The sequence below is a fragment of the Trachypithecus francoisi genome, unplaced genomic scaffold, assembly GCF_009764315.1.
Source record: "Trachypithecus francoisi isolate TF-2019V2 unplaced genomic scaffold, Tfra_2.0 Lachesis_group11, whole genome shotgun sequence".
In the NCBI taxonomy this organism is placed as follows: domain Eukaryota; kingdom Metazoa; phylum Chordata; class Mammalia; order Primates; family Cercopithecidae; genus Trachypithecus; species Trachypithecus francoisi.
The window spans coordinates 33,001,706-33,024,918 of record NW_022681456.1 but is presented as its reverse complement, the minus strand read 5'-3'; the positions used below and the strand labels follow the sequence as shown (position 1 = coordinate 33,024,918).

Below are 23,213 nucleotides of genomic sequence, written 5' to 3'. Positions count from 1 at the left end.
TACATAATTTTCATGTATGCGTATGCATGCATCCCCCTGAAAGACGGAAATATGTATAAAATGTTCTTGGCAACCCAGTCCCTTTGAACATCTTCGTCCCTCTTCCAGAGATGCTGTCACAAATTTTAACTCCCATTCAGATTTCACGACCCAGTTTAAATACTGCTTCTCCCTGAAGCCTTTCAGATATCATAATTAATTAGTTGTATAGAGTTCTGTATTCATACCTCTATACATTTACTACATTGTTAATGTCATGCTCATGTTCCTTGTATTAGAGTTACTTTTCCAAGGGTGGGACGGACATCCACTTTACGTCTCCTACATCATACCTGGCACAGATGAAAAGTTGAATGATTATACTCATGAATGAATGATTAGGTAGCATCATTGCTTACAGGGTTGCTAAGCATCAGAGATAAGGCTTCAACCCCAACTTTTTTGTTTTTTTTTTGCTCCAAAAATCTTTTTAGCATGCAAGGAATTAGCAAATAGAAGCGCTTCCAATCTACTTGTAGAGTGTACAGGAAGGAAAGATTTCCAGGAAAAAGATCTCAATAACAGATTTCAGTCTTGAATTCTTTATGTATAAAAGTTATGGCCGGGCGCGGTGGCTCAAGCCTGTAATCCCAGCACTTTGGGAGGCCGAGACGGGCGGATCACGAGGTCAGGAGATCGAGACCATCCTGGCTAACACGGTGAAACCCCGTCTCTACTAAAAAAATACAAAAAATTAGCCGGGCGAGATGGCGGGCGCCTGTAGTCCTAGCTACTCGGGAGGCTGAGGCGAGAGAATGGTGTAAACCCAGGAGGCGGAGCTTGCAGTGAGCTGAGATCCGGCCACTGCACCCCAAGCCTGGACAACAGAGCGAGACTCCGTCTCAAAGAAAAAAAAAAAAAAAGTTACATAAGAAGAAAAACGTTTTGTCTCAAAAAAATTTTTTTTGGAGTTAGAAAATCTTTTATTAGCTTGGGCTACGTAGTGAAACCCTGTCTCTAAAAAAAAACTAGCTGGGCTTGGTGGCATGTGCCTGTAGTCCCAGCTACTCAGGAAGCTGAGGTGGGAGAATCGCTTGAACCCAGGAGGTTGAGGCTGTGGTGAGCCATGATCACACCACTGCACTTCAGCCTGGGTGGCAGAGTTAGACCCTGTCTCCAGAAACAAACAAACAAACAAACCAAACTTTTATTTATGTGGATAGTACCTGTCAACAAAAAATTATTCAATGAAACTTGTTAAAAGATGAATTTATTCAGGACCATCAAAATAGGTATAGGGACCACTGCTATGGGATCCTGCGGTCAGGGAGAGATACTAGCCTCAAATCTGAGTACGGCATGGCCACGTAGTCGGAATTTATAGCCAAGAAGCAGGTCAGGGGTCAATGAATGGAAAATTACTGAGAGAAAAACCTCAAGGGTAAGGGAGATTCTGGCAGAACTGACCTAACAAGATACTAGCTGAAGACTGGCCAGGATGATGACACATAACCTCTGGGGGATAACGAAGGATGAGGAACCTGATTGGATATTGAGTATGGTCAGATATTGACAGTGGGGGCTTCTTCCTAAACTGACACAGCAGGGTTCTTTGCTAAAATAGGATTTTACTAGGAAGAGCACAGATGGGACTAGAGGAAGATTCAGGAGCCTGACTAAAGTTTGGTCAAGCAAACAATCTTTGTCATCTCGTAGAGACTGAATAATCTAAGAAGTTTAAACAGTCTTCAGTGTTATGAATCAGACCGTTAATGGTCATGGAAATGTACTGAATATTCTATCAGGAGGAAAGTTTTCCAGTAATTGAAGCTGGATTTATTTATACAGAGAAAAAAATGCTTTACACATAAATCTCTCCAAAATGCTTAGCCTAACATTGAATGACGATACCCTTGGAACTTAATTCTTTTTAAGCCTAATGACTGTGCTTTATGAAGCTGTCACTAGGTGGCATGGCAATGCTCAGTTAGAAATTTCTCTTTAGAAATTAATGCCTCAGAACCTCCAAAAACTGTTGAGTAGAAGTCAATGTTTATTGTTTACAAGTTTCATGGAGTAATGGTATGCATGTGTTGATAAAAATAAGCTCCATTAGCGAATGTTGTAGGAAATATTCAATTTAAATAATAACAAAATAAGACATTTAAAGTATGCTTAACAACTCTGACTTCTGGTAATTCTATTTCTAAACTATATTTTATCCTAATCTAGAATACTCATGCGATAGTATTTTACCTTTTAACCCAAACAGGTCAAATCATAAATCCAGGTCTATGATTCCAGAGCCCATATTCTTTTTTTTAAAGTTTTTTTATTCTCATATTTTATTTTTTAAAGTTCTTTATTTCCATAGGTTTTGGGGGGACAGGTGGTATTTGGTTACATTAATAAGCTTTTTACTGGTGATTTGTGAGATCTTTGTGCGCCCATCCCCCCAGCAGTATACACTGAACCCAATTTGTAGCCTTTTATCCCTTACCCCCTTCCCACCCTTTCACCCCCAAGTCCCCAAACTCCACTGTATCATTCTTCCCCCCCTCAAGATGGAGTCTTGCTCTGTCACCCAGGCTGGAATGCAGTAGCATGATCTTGGCTCACTGCAGCCTCCGTCTCCTGGGTTCAGGCAATTCTCCTATCTCAGCCTCCCAAGTAGCCGGGATTACAGATGCCCGCCACTGCGCCTGGCTAATTTTTGTATTTTTAGTAGAGACGAGTTTCACCATGTTGGCCAGGCTGGTCTTGAACTCCTGACCTTAGGTGATCCACCCGCCTCAGCCTCCCAGAGTGTTGGGATTACAGGCGTGAGACACTATGCCCGGCCCACTGTATCACTCTTAGGTCTTTGCATTCTCTTTTTTTTTTTTTTTTTGAGGCGGAGTCTTGCTCTGTCGCCTAGGCTGGAGTGCAGTGGCCGGATCTCAGCTCACTGCAAGCTCCGCCTCCCGGGTTCTCGCCATTCTCCTGTCTCAGCCTCCCAGTAGCTGGGACTACAGGCGCCCGCCACCTCGCCCGGCTAGTTTTTTGTATTTTTAGTAGAGACGGGGTTTCACTGTGTTCGCCAGGATGGTCTCGATCTCCTGACCTTGTGATCCACCCGTCTCGGCCTCCCAAAGTGCTGGGATTACAGGCTTGAGCCACCGCGCCCGGCAGGGTCTTTGCATTCTCATAGCTTAGCTCCCACTTATGAGGGAGAACATACGATGTTTGGTTTTCCATTCCTCAGTTACTTCAATAGAATAATAGTCTCCAATCCCATCCAGGTTGCTGCAAATGCCATTAATTCATTCCTTTTTTTTTTTTTTTGAGACGGAGTCTTGCTCTGTCGCCGGGGCTGGAGTGCAGTGGCCGGATCTCAGCTCACTGCAAGCTCCGCCTCCCGGGTTCATGCCATTCTCCTGCCTCAGCCTCCCGAGTAGCTGGGACTACAGACGCCCGCCACCTCGCCCGGCTAGTTTTTTGTATTTTTTAGTAGAGACGGGGTTTCACAGTGTTCGCCAGGATGGTCTCGATCTCCTGACCTCGTGATCCGCCCGTCTCGGTCTCCCAAAGTGCTGGGATTACAGGCTTGAGCCACCGCGCCCGGCCTAATTCATTCCTTTTTATGGCTGCATAGTATTCCATTGTGTATATATATATACCACATTTTCTTTATCCACTTGTTGATTGATGGGCATTTCGGCTGGTTTCATATTTTTGCAATTGTGAATTGTGGTGCTATAAACATGTGTGTGCAAGTACTTTTTCGTATAATGGCTTCTTTTCCTCTGGGTAGATACCCAGTAGTGGGATTGCTGAATCAAATGATAGTTCTACTTATAGTTCTTTAAGGAATCTCCACACCGTTTTCCATAGTGGCTGTACTAGTTCACATTCCCACCAGCAATGTAGAAGTGTTCCTTGTTCACCACATCCATGCCAACATCTATTTTTTTTTTTATTTTTTAATTATGGCCATTCTGTGGGAGTAAGGTGGCTATATGTGGCTTCCCAATTATCCCAGCACCATTTGTTGAAGAGGGTGTCCTTTCCACACTTTCTGTTTTTGTTTGCTTTGTTGAAGATCAGTTGGCTATACGTGTTTGGGTTTATTTCTGGATTCTCTATTCTGTTCCGTTGGTCTATGTGCCTATTTTTATACTAGTGCCATGCTGTTTTGGTGACTATGGCCTTATAGTATAGTTTAAAATCAGGTAATGTGATGGCTCCAGATTTGTTATTTCTGCTTAGTCTTGCCTTGGCTATGCAGGCTCTTTTTTGTTTCCATATGAATTTTAGGATTTTCTTTTTTTTTTTTGAAATGGAGTCTCGCTCTGTCACCATCCAGGCTGGAGTGCAGTGGCATGATTTTGGCTCACCACAACCTCCACCTCCTGAGTTCAAGTGATTCTCCTACCTCAGCCTCCTGAGTAGCTGGGACTACAGGCATGTGCCACCACACCCAGCTAATTTTTGTATTTTTAGTAGAGATGGGTTTTCACCATGTTGGCCAGGCTGGACTTGAACTGTTGACCTCAGGTGATCCACCTGCCCTTGGCCTCCCAAAGTGCTGGGATTACAGGTGTGAGCCACTGCGCCTGGCCTAGGATTTTTTTTTTTTTCTAATTCTGTAAAGAACGATGGTAGTATTTTGATGGAAACTGCATTGAATTGTAGACTGCAGAGCCCACATTCTTGTTACCACACATTCTCCCTCAAGAACCCACTATTTACAGATGGAGAGATGACTGTTATCCATCAAAAAGTTGGAAGGTACCTTTGGTGTTCTCTTTATTTTCAAGAAGTTAAAATAATTTGTAATGAACGCTTTATTATTTATTTCTAATTTTGTTAGTAGTTACCCTCCTTTTTCCTGCTCCGATGAAATGCATATGGTTCTATTATTATTTGAAAATAAGATATCAAATATTTCCCTAACCTAGATGTACTATTTACCCCACCATACATTGTTTCCATAATAAGGTAAGAAATTTAGGGTCCTGTCACTCCCCTGCCCTCCAGTGACTCCTTTAGAAGGCCTTTATTTCTCCCTTTTCCATATCTGCTGCTCTCCCAATCCCCAGGTCTTGCCAAGATAGGTTAGTATTTATTGTAATTTCCCTTAAGGATATGTCCCTTTTTTTTGACTTTCTTTTTTTTTTTTTTTTTTGATGCAGAGTCTTACTCTGTTGCCAAGGCTGGAGTACAGTGGCATGATCTCAGCTCACTGCAACCTCCACCTCCCGGGCTCAAGCAATCCTCTCACTTCAGCCTCCTGAGTAGCTGGGACTATAGGCGTGCACCATCACGCCCGACTAATTTTTGTATTTTTTATAGAGATGGGGTTTTGCTGTGGTTGCTCAGGCTGGTCTCAAACTTCTGGACTCAAGTGATCCATCTGCCTTGGGCTTCCAAAGTGCTAGGATTATAGGTGTGGGCAACTGTGCCTGGCCTGAATTCTTTATAATCCTCTTAGAATTCCTCAAATATCTTTCTTTCCTTCCTCCCTCCCTCCCTCTCTCCTTTCATTCCTTTCTTTCTCCCTCCCTCCTTCCCTCTCTTTCTTCTTTTTTAAATATGACACAGGGTCTCGCTATGTCACCCAGCTAGAGTGCGGTGACATAGTCATAGCTCGCTCTAACTTACAACTCCTGGGCTCATGTGATCCTTTCACTTCAGCTTCTTGGGCAGCTGAGACTACAGACATGTGCTGTCATGCCTAGCTAATTAAATCTTTTTTTTTTTTTTTTTTTTTTTTAGAGAGACAGGGTCTCACTATGTTGTCTTCCTTGAATTCCTGGCCTCAAGCAATCTTCTCACCTTAGCCTCCCAAGTTGCTGGGATTACAGGCCCTTTGGCCCTTCTTTCCTTCTTTCTTTTTTTTTTTCTCCTGACAGATGAATAGTACATCTTGCCTAATATGTGTGATTGTCTTCTAGATCCTAGTATTGCAGATGAAAAGACTAATGAAAGTTTGATTGCTTTTCTCTTACAGATAACCTGCCCCTTCTGCCTGGAAGCTTTTTAAGGCAGACTGGCTCCTGTGGGTTCCCTGCAGAGGCACCTGCAGAAATCCTGTTTCTTTTCTGGTGTCCCTATACTACCCCTGACTCAAGGGCAGGAAGACTCGGCCCTTTGTTTGGGTCTTTCTTGGCCTATTGCGAATAAGAGAAATCTGCCATGTACAAACAGGACCACAGTTGACTAAGTGGGTCCAGAGGTCTCTGATCACTAATCTCTTCACAAGATCTGAAGTTTTCTGGTCCTCAGCCTTGGTGTCTAATCTTCTTTTCTTGTTTGGCTCACAGAGAAGGAAGCACTATATCAGTTCTCCCTGCTGGAATCCCAACAGTACTCAAGGTCTAATGCCTATAGTTTCCATCAGCTGCTTTATTCAGAAGTGAGAAATAGCTTGGAGTTGGGAGTAAACGGGAAAGGAGGCTCATTCAGGGTTCCCTTAATCTCTTATCTACAAATTAGGCTGATTTTATGATAGGGCTTATCTCATCAGATTATAATTTTTTCTCTCGTGTATGTCTCCCCTTCTAGACTATGGATTCTTCTAGGGCAGGGATAAATAAGCTGGTAGAAACTGGGATGGCTATATTATTTAGGATAATAAAATGGAAATGACAGAATTTTGGATGGTGCAGGGAGAAGACGACTGACATATAAATGAATTCATATGAACCGAACCACTCTGATTTCTAGTGATCTTGTAGGTCATGACCAATGGCTTTGTTAGATCAAATGGGGATTCATAATGATAATTTATAAAAGAGAGATAGTATCAGCTTATAACATGAATATTTTCTCACATTTTAAAATAACAAGGGCAAATATGTGAAAAAAAGCTGTTTATAAATTATTTGACAATAAAAACGGTCACTTATTCAGTAGATATAAACTTGGAATAAGTTCTCTGTCTAGGCAAGTATTAGCGGTAACAAGATCTTCCTCTTTGTTTAATAGAAGATTTTGTGTTTTAACTGGAGGCTCCAAAATATTGTCCAAGAATGGAAGGTGAATCAATTAAATAAGACATAATAATGTTTGTTCTTTCCAAACATCTTGTATAACTTGAAAAGGAAAGTAATGCAATGATCAAGATCAGCAAATAAAACATACACATTCAACCAATATTATAAAATAATTCTATTTCTAAATAATACAAAAGCAAAACTAGTTCAGTAGTAATATAATGGGTTAATTTAATGATTAGATAATTTACACTTGTTATATTACAATTTTTCAAGATTGATCTTAAACATCAGAGTTATGAGCCATATTAATTTTATTTTCTGTTATGCTGATCATAAAGATATATTCCAAAAATAAAAAACTACTGGTCATGCTTATAACTTATATTACACATCTGAGAGAATATAAGATTGCTAATTATTTATCTTTGTATTTATAGTAACACAGATAATTGTAGTTCGTTGTTTTTAAACTAAAATACAGTATTAGGCCAATTTTATCTTGGATTTCCAGTCATTCCTGTTAAGTTCCTGTTAAGTTTTTCATCACCCTAACCATCATCATAATTAATACTTTGTTTTTCCTTTATTTTTATTTATTTACTTATTTTTTGAGACAAAGTGTCACTCTGCCCAGGCTGGAATGCAGTGGTGCAGTCTCGGCTCACTGCAACCTCTACCTCCCCTGCTGAAGTGATTCTCCTGCCTCAGCCTCCAGAGTAGCTGGGACTACGGGTGTGCACCACCATGCCAGACTAATTTTTGTATTTTTAGTAGAGATGGGGTTTCATCATGTTGGCCAGGCTGGTCTCAAACTTCTGACCTCAAGTGATCCACCTGCCTTGGCCTCCCAAAGCGCTGGGATTACAGGTGTGAGCCACCGCACCTGGCCTGTTTTTATTTATTTATTTATTTATTTTTGAGATGGTGTTTTGCTCTTATTGCTCAGGCTGGAGTGCAATGGCACACCACAGCCTCCACCTCCTGGGTTCAGGTGATTTCTCCTGCCTCAGCCTACTGAGGAGCTGGGATTACAGGCATGCGCCACCACACACAGCTAATTTTATGTTTTTAGTAAAGACAGGGTTTCTCCATGTTGGTCAGGCTGGTCTTGAACTCCTGACCTCAGGTGATCTGCCTGCCTTGGCCTCCCAAAGTGCTGAGATTACAGGCGTGAGCCACTGTGCCCAACCTATTTTTTCTTTTTTAAGGCTAGTCAAGTGAAGCAGTGGACGTGGAGAAGCAGCAAAGAAATCTGTAACTGGTTGTAATCAATTAGTTGTAAATATCATTGCACTTGGACCAGCCTGGTTTTCCTTTAATCTAACAAAATTACAAAAGCAATGTTATAGTAAGTTTCCTGCAGAGCTCCCAAGCCAATGGTCTGTGGACTAAATTTGGCCCACAGCCACGATTTGCTTGGTTATAAAGTACTTTGAAGAAAATTAATGTATAAAAATGGGAGATTTCATGTGAAATTCTAAAATGTATAGATAGATAGATAGATAGATAGGGTCTTGCTCTGTCATCCAGTGCTATAATATGATCATAGCTCATTGCAGTCTCAAACTCCTAAGTGCCAGGGATATAAAGGTAAACAAAACAAGCAACCATAAAACAAAAACAGGATGTCACAAGAAAGGAAATTCTGAGAACTTAAAAGTGCTTTTAGGAAAAAGTAAAAAAAGAAGAAAAAAATGAAAAGTGCTTTTAGGTATCAATAAGAAAACTGGAGGATAAATTTGAAGTTACTTCCTAGTAGGTAAAACAAAAAAATCCCCAAAATATGAACAATAAGAGAGAAAAATATATACAAATTAGAGGGCCAGTTAAGAAGGTCCAATATCTGAATAAGAGATTGGAATTAGAACAGAGAAGGTAGAGTTATGGAGAAATGGGGAAAATCTCCAATGAAATAAAAAAAAATTTTCTAAATTGCAACAACCCAGTAAGAGAAAACAGATTTACCTTAAAGTATATTACTTTAGAATTTCAGACAGCGTGGGACAAAGAGAAGACTCTTAAGTTTCGGGGTGGAGATGCAGAACAAATCAGATACAAAGTGTCATTAATCAGAATGGCTTTAGTCTTTTTTTTTTTTTCCTTCATATCACAGCCAAGGCTTTGCAACACCAATACAAGAAGCTAGAAGGCAATGGGGAAATACCTTTAAAATTATTTGAGAGGCCGGGCGCGGTGGCTCAAGCCTGTAATCCCAGCACTTTGGGAGGCCGAGACGGGTGAATCACGAGGTCAGGAGATCGAGACCATCCTGGCTGACACGGTGAAACCTCGTCTCTACTAAAAAAAATACAAAACTAGCCGGGCGAGGTGGCGGGCGCCTATAGTCCAGCTACTCGGGAGGCTGAGGCAGGAGAATGGCGTAAATCCGAGAGGCGGAGCTTGCAGTGAGCTGAGATCCGGCCACTGCACTCCAGCCCGGGTGACAGAGCGAGACTCCGCCTCAAAAAAAAAAAAAATAAATAAAATAAAATTATTTGAGAAATTATTTCCAGCCTAGAATTCTGTCAGTCAAATAAGAGGCTAGAATAAAGAAAACTTCAGAAATACAAACAAAAAAGTCATCTCAGGCCAGGCGCTGTGGTTCACGCCTGTAATCCCAGCACTCTGGGAGGTTGCGGTGGGCAGATTGCTTGAGGCCAAGAGTTTGAGACCAGCCTGACCAACATAGTGAAACTCTGTCTCTACTAAAAACATAAAAATTAGCTGTGTGTCATGGTGTATGCCTGTAATCCCAGCTATTTGGGAGGCTGAGGCACGAGAATCACTGGAACCCAGGAGGCGGAGGCTGCAGTGAGCCGAGATCACACCATTGCACTCCAGCCTGGGTGACAGAGCAAAAATCTGTCTTAAAAAAAAAAAAAAAAATATATATATATATATATATATTCCATGTACCCTTTCTCAGGAAACTACTAGAAAATGTGTGCCACTAAAATGAGCAGTAAACAAGAAAAGGCACAGAAGACAGGACATAGGAGATCCAATATAACAGAGAGGCAAAGGTAATCCCCATGATCATGGTGAAGGGAGATGCCAGGATGACAACCATGCACCTAGTATAGAGGGCAGCCAGCCCATGATTGAGACATCAGGAATCTTGTGAAGGGGATTTCCCCTAGAAGATGAAATTGATAAAATCACCTGAGCATCCCAGCAGGTGATTTGGATAAGTGTTGGAGCGTTTGTAGGTGAAAATGTGTATGAATGTAAAAAACCAAGCAAAACAGAAAACAAAAATATATTTGGTCTAAGGAAAACAAAATGTTGTAAAGGAAAATGAATAATATATATATTTGGTTATAGCAACAGATGGTTTATTACATACTTCAACTCTGAATAGCTTTTATGGACAAAATAATGTAAACATGCTGTATTGCTCTAATCAAAGTAATCTAATTATATTAAACGATGGGGGCATGCGGAAGTATTCATAAGATAAATACAAGGAGGGAAAGAGACACAAATCCCCATTTTCCCTTTTAGAAAATTAATGGATGTGCCTAAAACTGAAAAATCATAAAGTAACAATATAAGCATGCTATTTAGAGATGCCAGTTGTAAATGTCTGGGGAGTAGGAATGAAAGGGTGAGGAACTGCTATTTTTTTGTAACAAAACTGGTACAGCTATTTGAATGGTTACATTATGTTCCTATATAAAAAGGATAAGGATAATACTTTTAAAAACCTACATTACAGTGACAGCTTTCGTTCCCTCCTATGTCTTTTTTTTTATTTTGTCAAACATGATGCTTCTGATTCTGTTTCCCTAACTATAAAATGCAAGTTTTACCCTTCACAAGCTACTGTAAGATCATGGATAATAAATATAAAATGCATAACAAATTGCTTACCACAGAGAAAGGTCCAAAATAAGTGGAAATTATTTTTATTATTACCTATGATTTTTTTTTTTTGGAGACAGAGTTTCTCTTTTGTTGCCCAGGCTGGAGTGCAAAGGTGCGATCTCCATTTAGTGCAACCTCTGCCTCCTGGGTTCAAGTAATTCTCATGACTCAGCCTCCAGAGTAGCTGGGATAATGGGCACACATCATGACACTCAGTTAATTTTTGTATTTTTAGTAGAGATGGGGGGGTTTTATCATGTTGGCCAGGCTGGTCTTGAACTCCTGACCTCAGGTGATCCACCCGCCTTGGCTTCCCTAAGTGCTGGGATTACAGACGTGAGCCACAGTGCCCTGGTCTTTACTGATAAATCATATCCACTTTTAGTTCGGAATTTCTAGAGGTACGTCGTGACCTCAAGAAAAAATAATGGGAAAAGTTATTTTTTCATTTGTAATAGATAAAAACTGTACTGTTGGGGGACTCTCCTGCTTGTCCTTTAAATATGAGTGTTTATCAGAGTTCTCTTACGGCCAGGTACGGTGGCTCACGTCTGTAATCCCAGCGCTTTGGGAGGCCAAGGTGGGTGGATCACTTGAGGTCAGGAGTTCAAGAACAGCCTGGCCAACATGATGAAACCTCATCTCTTCTCATAATACAATAAATAAATAAATAAATAATTAGCCAGGCATGGTGGCACATGCCTGTAGTTCCAACTACTTAGGAGGCTGAGGCACAAGAATTGCTTGAACCTGTGAGGCAGATTTTGCAGTGAGCCGAGATCACACCACTGCACTTCTGCCTGGGTGAAAGGGCGAAACTGTCTCAATAGCCAGCCGAGGTGGCTCACGCCTGTAATACCAGCACTTTGGGAGGCTGAGGTGGGTGGATTACTTGAGGTCAGGAGTTCGAGACCAGCCTGGCCAACATGGTGAAACCCCGTGTCTACTAAAAATACAAAAATTAGCTGGATGTGGTGGCGGGCACCTGTCGTTCCAGCTACTCTGGAGGTTGAGGCATGGTTTGACCAAATGGAGTAAAGGGCCATTAATGAATTTTGTATATATCTCTCCTAACTGCCCTGGTGACGGTGCTTTTTCCTGCCATTAGTGGCATTTTAAGGAGAAAAACACTAGTAGATGAAGTAAATAGTAAAGAGGAGTGGTACAATAGGTAGTCTAGCTAGTTTGTTCTGAGAAAGGGAAAGAGTAGGAAGATGTTTGGGAGGAGTTTATACAATGGACAAAGGATACACTCATAAGAAGATGGTCTTGCAGTACAAATACTAAGGACTGTTCTGAGTCCGTATGTTTTCTCTTGCAGTACAGACTATAGCACCTCCAGTTAATCTGGTCATGGTTATTGTAAAAAAATGAATTAAGTGTTATTAGATGTATATTGCCTCACCTGTCTTATCTGACATAATTGCTCTGTAGAAGAAAATTCCTACAGGGAAGAGAAGGAGGGAGTCAACACACTAATACACTACTTAAATCACATTTAAAACGTCAGTTCTTGGAAACAGTAATTAGCGATTGCCTAAGGTTAGAGAGAAGGGAGGAATGAGTAGATGAAGCACAGAGAATTTTTAGGGCAGTGAAACTATTCTGTATGATACTATAATGACAGATATATGTCATCAAAAATTTATACAAACCCATAGAATGTACAATACCAAGACTGAGCCTTAATGTAAACTATGGGCTTTGGGTGATAATGATGTATCAATGTAGATTCATTGATTATAACAAAGGCACCACTTGGGTGCAGGATGTTGATAATGGGGAAGGTTGTGTGTGAGTGGAAGCAAGGGGTATGTGGGAACTGTACTTTCTGCTCTATTTTGCTGTGACCTTGAAACTGCTCATAAAAACCTATTAAAAAGAAGTTAGTTCTTCCTTACCAAGTTCTGAAAACAATAATGAAAACAAATTACTTTCTTTTGAAAGCCGGAGAAAGGTTTCTGAATTGCGATATTTGGACATAAAGCTGGATTTCCATTTATTGTATGAATAAGTTCCTCAATTCTTTCCTCACCAATCTCTTGTGCTAGAGGATTTGAAATCATTTCATATTCTGGTCTGTTAAAAAATAATATGTGGCTCTTTTCATTATACACAGAACCAAAATTTCAAATGTACATTTAAATTAATGTATTAAAATTTATTCATACATTCTCTATTTCCAAAAAGGATTTCAGGCAGCTTATAATAAAAGATGCAAATAATTCATTTAATAGACTATCACCAAAAGAGGACAAATTAGAATTCTAAATAAAGAAGAAAAGCATATATGCTAATTCTAAGGTTAACATAGTTGTTATGATGGAATAGAAAGTTTTTGATCTGAGTTTCCAGAAAACCTTGGCTTTTAATACATTGGCTAAGTCATTTTTCAAAATTAGAAAGCATATCCATTCCTTAGAAGACATAGTTTTTCCTGGTATAAATTCTGAAAAATTTATGTGATAATGTCTTCAACAACTAAGCAAAACAGAAAACAAAAATGTATTTGCTCTAAGGAAAACAAAATGTTGTAAAGGAAAAGGAATAATATATATTTTTGGTTACAGCAGCAGATGCTGCTATATTGGGAACAGTAAAAACTACCGAGATATAATTCACATCCCATACAATTCACTTTTTTTTTGAGACAGATTCTCACTGTGTCGCCCTGGCTGGAGTACAGTGGCACAATCTTGGCTAACTGCAACCTCCACCTCCCCAGCTCAAGCGATTCTCGTGCCTCACTCAGCCTCTTGAACAGCTAGCATTACAGGCACTTGCCACCACACCCCGCTAAGTTTTGCATTTTTAGTAGAAACGAGGTTTTGCTATATTGGCCAGGCTGGTTTCGAATTCCTGTCCATTTCACCTCAGCGTGGGCCACCCTGCCTGACCAAAAGTCACCCTTTTAAGGTGTATAACTCAGTGTTTTCTAGTACATTCATAAAGTTGTGCAGCCATCACTATTATCTAATTCTAGTCTATTGCAGCATTCCAGTTTTAGTGGAGATGCGTAAGTGGATTAATTTTTACATGGATTTTTTAAAATTGGCTTCTGAAAAAAGTACATATTCGAGTTTAGCGCAACAGAGATAGTTCTTCTAGGGTCTAAATAAAATATATTACAGTATCTTAGGTAACACTAACTTCAAGGTTTCTTTTGGTTTTATTTCACCATTGAACTCATTCTCAGCATCCTTTGTCTTTTGCAACAATTGTAAGATGATTTATTGCCTAGAAACATGTCGAGACTCTTGTTGGAATCTTCAAATTCCAATTCCTTTCTTTTTTGAAAAGCTTCTTCATTCCTACTGGTTCAAATACTTTGTGATTCATTAGAATTCAGCAAAGACAAACTCCTTTAAGACGAAAGATGTCACTGCTACTTAGGCATGTATTTTGCATAAGACGACTTAAGACCACATCGACAGCATCAGAACCAGTAAAACGGTCTTCATATGTTCGTAAACGATGCCTCCTTCTTTTTATTTCCACTTGGGCCTGAGGAGAGTGAATAATACCATCCCATAGCTGAGTAGCTTGAAAAGGACCAGAGCATCCTGAAAAAAATTAAATATACATTTCTAACAAATCTAGATTATACAAAAATATGCAAACTTTTCAGTTTTGACAACCTTATGCCTGTTGAAGGCATATCTGCTGCTAACATCCTTCTTATGTGTCATTTCACATCTTACATAAACTATAGTATATTTACTCAGTTGCACCATGTGGGTCTGCCAATAAAAACAGAGCAAACCTAGGAACTTGCTTTACTGATGTGAAATATATTATTACCTGAATTTATATACCCTTATTACATGGTTAACTACTAGCTATACTTAATCTTCAAGAATGTTATTTTAGGGCACATTTAAAAGTAATGCAAATACATTTGAGTATTGATTATTACAGAGTTGTGGCTTCACCAAACTCTTTGCCTTTTCTTTTTGCCCTTTTGAACAATGGTAAACTCTTCATTAGGGAGATCAAGGCAAGGAACTAAATAATCAATTTTTTAAAATTGTTTAAACCAGCTGTTTAAAAAGTTTGCTGAGGCCTGGCATAGTGGCTCATACCTGTAATCCCAGCACTTTGGGAGGCCAAGGCAGGCAGATCACCTGAGGTCAGGAGTTCCAGACCAGCCTGGCCAACATGGTGAGACTCCGCCTCTCCTAAAAATACAAAAATTAGCCGAGTGTGGTGGCGTGCGCCTGTAATCCCAGTTGCTCGGGAGGCTGAGGCAGGAGAATCTCTTGAACCCAGGAGGTGGAGGTTGCAGTGAGCCGAAATTGTGCCACTGCACTCCAGCCTTGGTGACAGGGCAAGACTCTGTCTCAAAAACAAAAAAAAAAGTTTGCTGAAAAATGAAACAGAGGGTCACATACCCACTTGAGTTGAATACTTGAATATAACCCAAATATCTAAATTATGAAATGAAACTACCAAACATTGCAGAGATACTGGGCTGTAGAAAGTGCTTCCACTGTTGCTCCCAATTAAGGGGTTTAGATAAAGATGTGCCTTATCTTACATGGACATATTGTGCAATGAAAAAAAAAAAACAGTCCTTATCACATGCTGAACTTACTCTCCAAATAACAGAAATCCCACTTCTCTGGGCAAAAAGAAAAAAAAAATTGCTGAGAAATAATGAAAACCTAAAAACAATAAAAAATGTCCATTACTGGCCAGGTTCAGTGGCTCATGCCTGTAATCCCAGCACTTTGGGAGGCTGAAGCAGAAGGATCGCATGAGCTCAGGATTTCAAGACCAGCTTGGGCAACACAGGGAGACTCTATAAAAAATACAAAAAATTAGTGGGGCATGCTCCTATAGTCCTAGCTGCTCAGGAGGCTGAGGTGGGAGGATCACTTGAGCCGGGGAGGTCAAGGCTGCAGTGAGCTGTGACCTCGACACTGCACTCCAGTCTGGGCAACAGAGTGAGACCTTGTCTCAATTAGAAACAAAAACAGTTGACCAGGCTCGGTGGCTCACGCCTGTAATTCCAGCACTTTGGGAGGCTGAGACAGGTGGAGGTCAGGAGTTCAAGACCACGCTGGCCAGCATGGTGAAACCCTATCTCTACTAAAAATACAACACAAAAAAATTTAGCTGGGCATGGTGTCGTGCGCCTGTAATCCCAGCTACTTGGGAAGCTGAGGCAGAACTGCTTGAACCTGGGAGGTGGAGGTTGCAGTGAGCCAAGATCACTTCATTGCACTTCAGTCAGGGCAACGGAAAAAAAAAACCAAAAAACAAAAAACAGTCTATTACCTGAAAAAAACAGTTAAATAAATTATGGTATACCCTTACTATAGAATAGTAGCCAGCCATTAGAATGAATGAAGTAGAGCTATGTTTATACTGTGCAAGGATCTCATTAAGAAGGGAAAAATAAAAACCCAAAACAAAATTTTTTTAAAAATGAGCTGAGCAGAACAACTTGTATATTATTATCCTACTTAGGTAAAAATGAATTCCCAACCTACATAAAAATGTATGTAAATAAATAGAAAGAACTGGAAGAATAAACTTCAAACGAGTAACCTTGGGGAAGAAGGATTGTAATGGTGGCTGATGAAAGAGGATGTTCATTTTTTAATATATGTTTTTCATTTGAGCCCAGTCAAGTTAACATCATTTTTTATTCTATGTTTCTGACTTGTTATAACGGGCACATATAAATTCATTTTTTAATTAACTGGAGACAGTAAAAACTACTGAGATACAGTTCATATGCCATAAAATTCACCCTTTTATAGTGCACAATTCAGTGTTTTCTAGTACATTCACAAAGCTGTGCAGCCATCACTATTATCTAATGTCAGACCACCTATAGTTCGTAGTCATTCTTCATTCTTCCCTACCCCAGTAAAAATTTAATTAAAACATTTAAAGAATGATAAGGGAATAACTTAGAACATCTAGAATGTTTTTCTAGATTTGCAGGGGGAAGTGGGTAGAATCCAAGAATTTAAGCTCTCTTCTCCGACTACGTATAACCGCAAAAGGTATGCCCAACTACACGTATGTTTACGATAAAATGACAAATAAAAATCCACTACCCTCAAATTCCTTCTGTAACAGAAGTCACTCGTCTCATCACTCCAGAAATCTTATCCCCAGACATTGTGGGCAGAGCGGAGACTGAGGAGGGGAGGCCAGAAAGTGATGGGCGGAGTTGGGCAGGAGCGTACTCGAAGGGGTTGGCTGAAGATAGAGCGGTGGAGCCTAGCTGTTTTCCATGGACAGTCTACCTCTCTAACCTTCATTAAACAAGTAGGCTAGATTAAAGAAATCACTCCTCTAGCTCAAGGAATTTGCCCTCTAGTACTTTAACCCCTTGTTGCTAGGGACCAGCAGCATTGGTGCCATCTGGACATGTATTAGAAACGCAGATTATCAGACCCTACTCCTCAATCAGAATCTGCATTTTCACAAGATCCTAGGGATTCGTATGTATATTAAAGTTTGGGAAAAAATGCTTTCCTGCATGCTCCAAGGGCACTTCACCAGAGTAACCCCTAAAAAGCCTCAGTCCTGGGTCCCCCAGTCCAGTGCCTGGGAGATCACGAAGGGGGCGGGCTAGGAAATGGGCGGGGCCCTGGACCGATGAGGAGCAGAGTCCCCAGTCGCCTGCTCCCCTCAGCTCCCCTCTCCACCTTCACTACACCTTTGGCTAGGATATACAGGGCTGCATGTCCTCCTTTTCCGGCAGAAGCCACCTCTACGGTTCATGGAACTTGGCCCGTTCAGCCCTGAGCCCGGAAGCTCGTTCTGACGGCCAAGTCTACGGAACCGCGGAGTCAAAAGAACCGCCATAAGCTCGCGTGTTGGTTCCTCCTCGGGCACCATAGCCCGCCCCCAACTGACACCCGGGGGCGGAGAGAAGTCCTGGCTCCGCCTCTTCCGAACCAGCAGGAAGTGACGTCATGCCCCCGGCCAGCAGGTCTTTTAGTCTTTTTCCCCCTCCCTTACTCTTCGTCCCCAGTCCCTCCCCTCCTCACCCCCTTCCCTCCTCCAGCTCCAACGTTTGCGACCGCGGGGGCGGCGGAGGATATGGAGTAAAGCCGGAGTCAGCGGCCAGGCACCAAGGCAAAGCAAGAACAGCCAGGCGGCGTTTGTTAGGGGGGCGGGGGGAAGAGCCCCAGCACCGCCCCTCCTGGAAGGAGAAGGAAGAGGTAAGTGACCGGCCGCCGGCACCGAGCGACCTCCTTCACCGGCCGCGCTCTCGCCTGGGCTCCCGGGGCCGGCGAGGAGGGAATGGAGGACTCGCGCCCGGGGTAGGCCTCCCAGGGCCGCCTGGGCTGGTGAATGTTGCCTGGTGACGGGCCTGCCGGCGGCCGACCGGGCGATCGGCGGTCGGCGCCCGCGCAAAGCAGGGCTGGGCGAGCAGCGAGCTCCGGGAGCTGATCCGAGAGGGCCGAGTCCTCGGAAGAGGCCTTGAGGCGACGGGAGACCGGGTATCGGAGTCAGCTGCCGGAGGGAGAGTCCCCCATGCCGGCTGGGGAGCTCGGGTTTCGGTGGTGGAAAACGTGGTACCTTTTGGGGACATTGGACGCTACTCTAGGACCGAGTGAGAGAGCTCCCCTCAGTTCTGAGGTCCGGAATCCGGTAGCTTGGGTCACCAGCCGGGGCCCTGCCGCCCGCAGTCCTCTGACAGTAGCTTTAGTTCTGGAATGGAAGGTTATTGTGTGTGAGGTGGGTGGGGCAGGTGTTTTGTTAAGACAAAAAACCCCACTGGTTACTCCTGCAGTCTTGTTTTTCTAAGCGGGAGAGAACGGATGGAGGAAGGTTTAGACCGATAAAGCTTGCAAAAACTTCTTGGACTCTGAGCACATACCTGTGATCCGTAATTAAGGAGACCATATTATCAAATCCACCCTCTAAGGCACTCGAGGAGGCTCCAGACAAGCCGCTTAAAAGCGCTATATGCCTGTAGTGACTTCATTGGAAGATGTCAACTGTTTTTTAGTACGTCAAACTCAGGAATTACTTCTGATGACACTTTTTAAAAAATTGGATTCTATGAGTGAGTTTTCTAAGTAGCATGTCTCCGTTCTGAAAAATAAATAGTTTAGCAAAAATGCTCCAAATCAGCCTGTCACTGTAAAACCCCATCATGTTCTGGTGATGGCTTGAAAGTCAGGTGCTTGAAGATTCCTTTTGGACTTTGCAGATCTGTTGTTGTTGTTTAGTTTGCTGTCTTATTCTTTAGCACAAATATTTTTAAAATATTTAAAAATGAAATCAGCTGAGTATATAAATTACTTCTTGAGGCAACATTAAACTGTAATCTTAAAGAATGCTTTTGGGGGATTTTGTAAAGGAAGGGAACCTAAGGTGAGGGCCTTCATTCTCTTTAGATTTACATTACTCACATGCAGAAACCTATTTTGTCGCTAAGATTCATAAATACCCAATAAAATATATACAGGCACATTGTACTTCTGTACTATGGAATACTTCCTGTACAGATCAACCCTGTTACTGGGAATAACTACTCATACTCACATGTTTGAAATTCATGATATACTTCCCTTCCCTCACCCCAAGAAGAAAAATAGCTCCTCTTACTGTGTTTAACTCCATGGGTAGCATCACTATCCATTCTTTTCTATAGAAGTTGAAGTTTGACAATTCCTCTCTCATGCCTCATACTCAGTCTCTCATGAAGTCCTGTTGATTTTGCTTCTTGAATATCTCTTGACTCTTGTCTACTCTTTCGTCTGTAACAGTAGTCCTCCTGTTCCAAGCCACCACCATCTCTCATCTTGACTACTTCCGTAGCCTCCTGATTATGGTCTGCTTACATCTACTGCGGTCTCCTGTAGTTTTCCACACCAGACTTAGTGACTTTTTCAAAATGTAGACCTAACAACATTGTCTTTGTGTTTAAAATCTTTCAGTGGCTTCTCACTATTTTTAAGTAAATCGAACACATTAACATGCCCTACAAGCCCTGCATAGTCGGTCCCCTTTCCAATCTCATCTCCACTGTGCTTTCTGACATTCCCTTTCTCCCCTAGTCACTCTGCCTTTCCAGTTCTCCTGCTTCAAGTATGTGGCTTTGGTTATGCTACTTCCTCTGCTTGGAAATGCCCTTCCTTTTTTTTTAGCCAATTATGCCTATTCATCATTCAGCTCACTTCAGGGAAGACTTTCCTGATTAGAATAGATTCTCCTGATTATATGTTCTTACCACACCATTGAAGAGTTGCCATGTTTATTAATAGTTAATTAATTAGACCTTCGTCATCTCCTGATGTGTAAGTGCTTAATGTTTGTTAAATGAATGAATTCATGTAATGCTTACTGAATGTGCCAGTAATTGTACTAAACATTTACCTCATCATCACCGTTAATCCTTATAACAATCACTTGAGGTACAGCTAGCTTTTCCCCTTTTTATAGATTAGAAATAGTGTTAGGGTGGGTAGTTAGTTGGTCATGGCTCTAGTAAATATTAGAATTGGCATTTGAACTCAGATTTCCTTACCACTGAAGAGTGTGTACTTAACTATTTAACTTAATTTTAACACTTTGCTGTTCATCAGAATCACTTGGGGAGCTTTCTCAGGATACAGATACACTTCATCTTTATAGGTTCCGATTCCAAAGGTTTGAGATACTACATATCTATATGGTTTAAGAAGTTATCCAGGTTATTTAGATGTTCATCAGAATTTGAAAACCACTGTCTTAGACAGTACTTGTGTTTTATGAGTTTATTTTCATACATTGTATTTGAGATTTTATACTTTTTTTTTTTTTTTTTGAGACAGAGTCTCGCTCTGTCGCCCAGGCTGGAGTGCAGTGGCATGATCTCGGCTCACTGCAACCTCCGCCTCCTGGGTTCACGCCATTCTCTTGCCTCAGCCTCCCGAGTAGCTGGGACTACAGGCGCCCGCCACCATGCCTGGCTAATTTTTTTGTATTTTAATTAGAGACGGGGTTTCACCGTGTTAGCCAGGATGGTCTTGATCTCCTGACCTGGTGATCTACCCGCCTCGGCCTCCCAAAGTGCTGGGATTACAGGCGTGAGCCACCGTGCAGGGCGGAGATTTTATGCTTTCTTAAATTAAGGAAGTACTGTAGACTTTAAGGAAATAATCATTTAGTCTAATTTCCTACCCAGTTATTCCTTTTTCCTCTTCTCTAGCTGGAAGCCTGCATAGAGATAAACTGTCACCCCTCTGCTACTGCTTTAAAAAAATTTACAATAATTTCAAGAATCTGATTAACTTCTTGTTGTAAAAACTATAGTTCACTAATTACATGGACTGGAAATAGCTTCAAAAAACTTGGATGTGATTTTTCCTCAGATCTTACTTATGGTTTAAATTACTAATTTGATATTTAAGCATATGTTGCCTGAAATTTCATGTTGCTTTTTTTTTTTTTTAAATATTTTTATTTACATAGAGACAGGGTTTCACTATGTTGCCCAGGCTGGTCTCGAACTCCTGAGCTCAAGTAATACTCCTGCCTTGGCCTCCCAAAGTGCTAGGATTATAGGCGTGAGCCACTGTACTTGGCCTCATGTTGCTTTTTAAATCTTATTGTACAGTGGTCTTAAAATTTGTGACCAATGACAGAAACGGAATGTTTTACTTCTTGTTTCTCCCAGTGCTTTCACCCATGGTGAAAAGCATAGTGCTTTTCACCTAGTAGGTACCCAATAATTTATATACTAACTTGGCTGTACATTGCTGAGTCTCTTCAGTTTTTTATGTTCGTTTTTAAAATCAGGCTTGTCTTCTGTAATCTGTTCTGGCTCAACTGTGTCTGATAATTAGATACTTTTTATAATTGTAAAGAGAATGATTGTACTCAGCTGGTTTAATCTTTGTTCTGAATAAGATTAAACATGATTTCTGTATAGAACAAAGAAGAGCATTATCCATTTTTTGAAAACTTTCTTTTTAAAAACTTCTAGTAATCTCTGAGTGCTCCCACAAACAGAAACGAATATTTCAAGAATACATCTTAAGGCCAACTCTGGCCTTAAGGTTAGCCCTGCTCCTTTCAGAACAGCCAAAAAAAAAAAAAGTGAGAGAATATATCTTAAGATCATCTTTCTTTAGATACAAACAGGTAAGTACTGCATGTGGGAGTATAAGCACACATTTTTTCCCCCAGATTTTGTGAAGCATTTAACCGTATTTCATGTCTTCTGAATGTAATTTTTATTTAGAATTACAAAAATTCATTGAATAACTATAAATGATTATATTAATGGTATTTTCTTATTTTCAGGCATTTACATACAAATCTCAGACCTTTGTGCCCCTTTAAGGGATAAAGCAAACTATTTTGAGTTTCTTTGTTTTATATTGCTGTTCTTTGTAGTCAGTGTCTATTATTTTGTGCTTTTCGAAAGTCTAGTCTCTGCTAGGTGCCATGAGACTGAAAGTTATTAAATGTAACTTCATTGCCAGATGTAATTACAATTAAGTTTTTTATTTGCACTGCAGTGACTTCAACAAAAATGGAAGCTCATTCTGCTTTTTAATATTTTATTCTTGGGATTGTAAGCTTGGGAAGCTGGGGACAAAATTAAAAATATATTCCTGGGGAAGTATAGGACTGTTTGGACTCATGTTATCACACCAGTTAGAATGGCAATCATTAAAAAGTCAGGAAACAACAGGTGTTGGAGAGGATGTGGAGAAATAGGAACGCTTTTACACTGTTGGTGGGATTGTAAACTAGTTCAACCATTATGGAAAACAGTATGGCAATTCCTCAAGGATCTAGAACTAGATATGCCATATGACCCAGCCATCCCACTACTGGGTATATACCCAAAGGATTATAAATCATGCTGCTCTAAAGACACATGCACACGTGTGTTTATTGCGGCACTATTCACAATAGCAAAGACTTGGAATCAACCCAAATGTCCATCTGTGACAGACTGGATTAAGAAAATGTGGCACATATACACCATGGAATACTATGCAGCCATAAAAAGGATGAGTTTGCATCCTTTGTAGGGACATGGATGCAGCTGGAAACCATCATTCTTAGCAAACTATCACAAGAACAGAAAACCAAACACCGCATATTCTCACTCATAGGTGGGAACTGAACAATGAAATCACTTGGACTCGGGAAGGGGAACATCACACACCGGGGCCTATCATGGTGGGGGGAGGGGGGAGGGATTGCATTGGGAGTTATACCTGATATAAATGATGAATTGATGGGTGCTGATGAGTTGATGGGTGCAGCACACCAACATGGCACAAGTATACATATGTAACAAACCTGCATGTTATGCACATGTACCCTAGAACTTAAAGTATAATAATAAAATTAAATTAAAGTCTCCTATAAAAAAAAAAAAAGAAAATTCAGGAAGTCTTTCTTAAGCAT

The 23,213-nt window shown here is 40.9% G+C and overlaps 2 protein-coding genes across 5 annotated transcripts in view; one reads left to right on the top strand and one right to left on the bottom strand.

Annotated features, from left to right (window-relative positions):
* Nucleotides 1-12,527: 12,527 nt before the first annotated feature.
* On the bottom strand, nt 12,528-17,687 carry DEPDC4 (DEP domain containing 4). The gene is given in 5 exon segments (XM_033220925.1): nt 12,528-12,905; nt 13,977-14,031; nt 14,034-14,114; nt 14,117-14,389; nt 17,495-17,687. Coding segments are annotated over 5 exon segments (795 nt in total). The 3' UTR covers nt 12,528-12,712.
* Nucleotides 17,688-17,752: 65 nt separating this feature from the next.
* Nucleotides 17,753-23,213, top strand: part of SCYL2 (SCY1 like pseudokinase 2) — a 72,959-nt gene continuing 67,498 nt past the window's right edge. Inside the window, exon 1 of one of the 4 annotated variants that reach the window (XM_033220921.1) lies at nt 17,753-18,013. The gene's annotated coding sequence lies outside the window, so the exon portion shown is untranslated. Of the gene's footprint in view, nt 18,116-18,303; nt 18,435-18,457; nt 18,865-23,213 lie in introns of those variants that run through there. The other 3 variants (XM_033220923.1, XM_033220924.1, XM_033220922.1) reach the window with 3 other exon arrangements.